The sequence below is a fragment of the Mytilus californianus genome, unplaced genomic scaffold (assembly GCF_021869535.1).
Source record: "Mytilus californianus isolate M0D057914Y unplaced genomic scaffold, xbMytCali1.0.p SCAF_51, whole genome shotgun sequence".
In the NCBI taxonomy this organism is placed as follows: domain Eukaryota; kingdom Metazoa; phylum Mollusca; class Bivalvia; order Mytilida; family Mytilidae; genus Mytilus; species Mytilus californianus.
This window is the reverse complement of record NW_026262703.1, coordinates 1,128,102-1,134,129: the sequence shown is the minus strand read 5'-3', so window position 1 is coordinate 1,134,129 and position 6,028 is coordinate 1,128,102. Positions and strand designations below refer to the sequence as shown.

At 31.8% G+C, this 6,028-nt stretch overlaps 1 protein-coding gene across 1 annotated transcript; it reads left to right on the top strand.

Annotated features, from left to right (window-relative positions):
- Nucleotides 1–414: 414 nt before the first annotated feature.
- On the top strand, nt 415–5,999 carry LOC127703799 (uncharacterized). Its single transcript, XM_052207876.1, has 7 exons — nt 415–567; nt 2,106–2,443; nt 2,829–2,981; nt 3,261–3,360; nt 3,691–4,068; nt 4,482–4,668; nt 5,076–5,999. The coding sequence occupies exons 1-7, from the start codon at nt 415–417 to the stop codon at nt 5,276–5,278; spliced, it is 1,512 nt and encodes a 503-aa protein (XP_052063836.1). The 3' UTR covers nt 5,279–5,999.
- The last annotated feature ends 29 nt before the right edge of the window (nt 6,000–6,028 follow it).

Sequence of the window (6,028 nt, the reverse complement as noted above, 5' to 3'; positions counted from 1 at the left end):
TTTACAGCAAGTAACCCAATAGGACATAAGGTTAAAAATTTTAAAATAGGAGCATTTTATATGATGTTAGGCAATATTCCTCCAAAGCATAGATCACAGTTTTCTAGCATTCAGTTAGTAACATTGTGCATGTCTTCAGTTATTAAAACAGAAGGTTTTAAATCTATACTACAACCTCTTATTCAAGATCTTAAAAAACTTGAAACTGAAGGTGTTGATATTGTTAAAGAATATGATGTACATAAATTTTATGGCTCAATCAGTGTAGTAGTTGCTGATAACCTTGCTGCCCATGCTTTAGGTGGCTTTCAGGAAAGTTTTAATTGCCTTCGTAATTGCAGATTTTGTTTTGTTACAAAAAATGATATGCATCAAATTAAGGAATGCAATGGTTTCAGAATGCGATCTGTTGAAATGCATAATTCTCAGCTTCAAAATGTTCAGCAGGATGAAAGTTTGTCCTCAGTTTATGGAGTAAAGTCTAATTCAGTTTTAAATGAGCTTGAATATTATCATATAATATCAGGAATGCCATCAGACTTGGCACATGATCTTTTTGAGGGTGTGGTGTGCGATGTTTTAACTAATGTTATAAAATACTGTGTTACAGAGGGATTCTTTAGCCTGGAAACAATAAATAATCAAATTCAGAAATTTAATTTCTGTAGAATGGATAAAAGCAATAAGCCTATAACTTTGTCTAAAGTATTGAGAGCTTTAAATGTTAAACAAACAGCAGCTCAAATGTGGTGTTTGACAAGGTTTTTACCTTTAATGGTTGGAGATCATATCCCAAGAAACAATATGAAATGGAACAGTTTTCTCTTACTCAAAGATGTTATATTTTATGCGTGTGCCCCTTGTTTAGATCGAGGGCATGTTTTGTTACTACAAGACATAATTGAGGAATTCCTTAATTGTTACTGTGAAAGTTTTCCAGATCAAACAATCAAACCAAAGATGCATTACACTTTACACTACCCGAATCAGATTTTAATGTTTGGACCATTAATTCATATGCAGACTTTACGATTTGAAGGCAAGCATAACTACTTCAAGGAACTTGTAAATAGAACAAAAAATCGTGTAAATATTTGTAAATCACTAGCAGAGCGCCACCAGTTTTACCAAACTATATTTAACACATCTAAAAACTTTTTTAATTCCGGACAATTAGAAACAAGTGATGGCCATCCACTCCCCATATGTCTCTTGCGATATGAGTTTCAAGAAGAATTGAAACATTTAGTTGGAGATTCGACAGAAATTTTCAGTTGCAAGACACTTACTTTGATGGGAATAGAATATAGTAGTGGTGATTCTGTAGTTAGTTGTAATCAAAGTGGACACTTGATTTGTTTCTCCAAAATTCAATACTGTGTAGTAATAAATGGAGCTCCTTATCTACTCTGCACAAAATTGTGTACAAAGCATTTTGACAGACACTTCTATTCTTATGTTGTTGAGAACACTGCATGTGTTGAAGTAATTAAAATAAGTGATTTAGTTGAACCACACACTTTTGGATTGTATAAAAAAAATGACTTGTTGTTAGTGGTCATGAAATACATGGTCCTGTTCTGAAATTTCAAGTTGGATTTTTAATTTATTGCCAGTAAGTGTATACATGTTAATATTTAAGTTGCACAATGCAATATTTTCTGTCATATTTGTTACTAACTAGTATACTCAAATAGAAAAAAAAGAGGTTTGAACTTTCCACACACAAATTTTAGTTTGCCTTAATCAAATATTTTTTTTAAAAACTTATGTTTTACTATATTTACTGAAATGAGTTACAAGTTAAATATTTATTTTGATTTTAACTTAAGTTTGTTTTGCCTTGTTTAAGTTTATTTATTGTGATCTTCTTTATTTCAGAAAAATGTCATTGGAAAGAAAATTTTTGATTCTAAGTCATGATACTCAGACCAAAAAAATTGTTTTTCCTCAATATGCTAACATGAACTTCATAGCAAATGAAGTAGAAGCCAAAGTTGAGATACAAAAATCTGATTGTCATCTCCAATATTTTGACAATGACGTTACAGAGTGGATTGATTTGGAAAACTTAGAAGAAATTGAAATTGGCAGAATCCTAAAAGTTCAGAGTAATTAAGTTGAAACGAACAAGCACATTAGAAGAAACCCAAAGCAACAATGGTAGAATATCACCCACTGACACACCTTCAACATCATCAGCTTTAACACCTTCAACATCATCAGCTTTAACAACTTCAACATCATCAGCTTTAACACCTTCAACATCATCAGCTGGCACACCTTCAACATCATCAGCTGGCACACCTTCAACATCATCAGCTGGCACACCTTCCACATCATCAGCTGGCATCACTAGACCCCCAAGTCCATTAACGCCTCTATCAAGACCGACCAGCCCTGCAGTTAGCTCATCGCCAATCTCAATTGTTAGAAATGACAGGTATGTGACAATTAGTAAATTTATGTCATTTTTTTTAGATGTTTATACATGAAAGATGGTCCTGAAAATATCAACAGTTGACAAGGGGCCATTGCATCTAGTTTTTGTATGCGTCCTTTTGCTATGCTATGAATTATATGTCAGATGTCTGATTCTGATTACCCAGCATGTATAATAATATTTTCTTTTTTATTCATCATTGTTCATACACCTCCACAAAACATAAAAACTCATTGTACCTCTGTTAAAGAAAATTAATGCTCTGTTTGCTGCATTACCAGTCTTGCTACATGACCCCTCTAATGTGTTCATTAAACCTTCGAAATACATGGTGATTATGTTGTGTTCATGTAAAACCATATTCATATTATGTATTATTTTTCAGAAAAATCTGGCCAAGGATTTATTTTTTTCCCGTTCAAACAATACCACAGGGCCTCAGACTAAAATTGGATAGCCAACAACCCCTTGAAAGAGTGGACAGAACCAGGCTGCTTGATGTCATCTACACAGATGTAACGCAGTATGAAAATGGATTGTAAGCATTTAGTAGTGGTACTAAGAAAATGATTCAAATGTTTCTTAAATTTTCTAAAATTGTCATAAACTACTAATTTTTTCTGCATTTAATCAGGTTACTTTACAGTATCAATATGCCTCATATTATATTTATTTATACAATTAATTTATGGACATCATTTTTAATCATTTGATAAAGTAATTGCAAGCATTGATAATATACAAGTCTTTTTTTAAATATACAATTGTACATAACAGGTTAAAGAGCTTAATTTCAACTTAAATTTTCTACTAACAGGTATCCGTCTCAAGAACTATATGATCAAATAGTTGATGGTCTTTTGAGGCAGTATCCATATCTAATCAAAATAAGTGGCGTACCCCTGCAATCAGTCAGAGTAAGTATTTATTGAAAGTGGATTAAATTTTAATATGATGTATGCAAATTGTGTCCCTATTATTAAAATGTATTTATAACTATGACGTCTGTACAAATAGTACAGTCATTTCTTATAATTTAATTCTAAATTCCATTTTAAACCTGAGTAAACCATGAAAAAACGTTGATGACGTCACGGTCACATGACAAAATTATGTCAATGAGCTGATAAACAAAACAACGTCAGCCAATCAGAAGACGCGTTACATCCAAAATTAAATTATTTTCATATATTGGATATTGCAAATTAAAATAACAAAATTTCAGAACATTTGATGTTTTTTTAAAGGTTTATTGGAAGGAAAAATTGAAGTATAAATGGGGAAATGAAAGGAAGTCCAGGGACAAACATCTACCTGAGGTGCAGGCAAGAAAAAGAAAGAAGGATACAGCACCAACTCCTGAAAACATTTCTGGGGGGAAGGTATACCTGACATGGAGTATGGCAAACTTTTTGCCTGCTCAACCTGAGTCTGAGGATGACACGGCTATATCCCTACATTGTGGCTGGCTCAAAAGAGAGTTTATCAAGACAGACCAGAATGAGGCTCTAATCAATTTGAAGATGAACCTAACATTTGCTGCCCGAAGAAAGGCAGTAGTTGAGGGAACTATTTCAGCTGCTGAGCTTGTGGATCAATATCCATTTCTTAAAGATAGGAGACAGGTATTTTTAACTTTTTTTCTGTTGCCATAGATCTCTCTGATTGTTGGTGTGATATTGTTTGTTGTAATTTAACTTGAAATTGTTGTAGGTTTAAATTCATTAATAAAAAAATACTGTCTCTCTGACTCTCTTTATAAAGATGTACAATAAGATTCAGGATTTGTCATCTCACATGTCGTGATTAAAAAAGAAAATTCTTGCACTTATCATATGATTATTTATTCCAATGGTCTTAACTTGTCCTAAGTCAGTAACTTGTAGATATACGTGATATTAATATTAGTAGTAAGTATTGAGAATTTTTTTTAACAAATATTAAAATTGAGAATGTAAAAAAATATTAGCTGATCTTGTGTATGGAATTAGCTTTCGTTTTATTTTTTAAGTGATTGTTTTTTTTTTACTTTTTACAGATACTTATGGAATTCACACGTTTAGGTCCAAATGGAAAAGATGACAGATTGGAGGATGTATTCTATGGTGGTTTGGACAAATTTACAGGTCCGATTGTTTCCCTTACTAAATCCAAGAAACTCATCCCACAAGTAAAAGAAGTTGTAGACCAAATTGTTCTACTCAGAACAGAAGGGGAGAGAAAATGTAAGTTAATATTGATTAATAACAAATTGTAATAACATTCTTTAAATGCAAGACATGACTTCTACATGGTACATTGTATGTTGCTTGCATAATTTGTGACAAATAAGTACATTTTAAATATATATTAAATCAGTTAAAGAGTTGTCACACTTTCAGACTTATAAATCTGCAAACTTGCAGCAGCAAATTTTTGTTTTCCTCACTGGGAGCCTGGAATTTAAACTCATGCGGTTAGGATATTGAGATAATACCACCTGCATTATGTATAGCGCTGTAGACCACTCGGCCACCTAGAATGAACTTTATTCATAGTTTTATAGCTGGAGTGATTCCATTGCATGTATTCATTAATATGTACCAAGGTGTAAACTGTTTGATAAAATATATATTTTCCTTCATTTTTTCAGATGCTAGCCAGTGTATTGCAGTTACAAGTTGTGCCACCTTATTTAAAGAGAAGATTGAGAAAATATTGTTCTTTCCAGGACAGGATTCATCAGTTTCACCAATTGCTTTGATAGTCTGTGACAAACTTTTAACAATGGACTCTAATAGCTTTGAGCTTAAAATTGATAATAACACTATCTTTTCCTGTGACACATTTATTTAACTTATCACAGGTTTCATGGCTGCAATTTATTGCTTCAACCTTGCATATCCAAAACCAGTTTCTAAAACCTTAACCTTCTTTCAAAATGTGTTTTTGAATTTAAATGATGCAGGGAAAATTGACAAAAAAATTGTGTCTGTAGTCACAGATTTGAACAGAGAAAGGCAGAAGAACATGTAATTGGTTCATACTCGAGGTCAACTAGGTTAACATGGTTAACTAGAAAATTGAATTTTGATATTTACAATAATGATTTTCATGGTTTACAATAAATTCTGCTTTTAAATACAAGATTTTTTTTAAAGCAAATTAAATCAAATGACAAGGTAAATTGTGTATCTATTTTGCCTGAAGCTTTTCGAAGAGGCAAGGTGTTATACGCCTTTTGCCTATTGAAAGTGGCACAGGAGGAGGAAAGTACACACATGAGAGTTTTCATTTTTTATTTCTCTGTTGATGTTATGATAATGAAGTGCACTTACTAAACAGCAGAAAATTAAGTATTAAAAAAACATGTGAAGGCTTCATTAATTTTCAATGAGACAAAAGTGGTGTACATACATGTATATACCTTTGCTTTAATTGTTGTACAATTGATTATTGTCATGATATTTTTTTTAATTTGTTTGTTAAAACATTTTAATTATTTACTGTAATCATTGTTCAATTGTAAATATATATGCATGTCTTTCATAAGAAATTAGATTCTTTTTTGGAGATATCAATTAGATTTCATTGAAAGAATATATT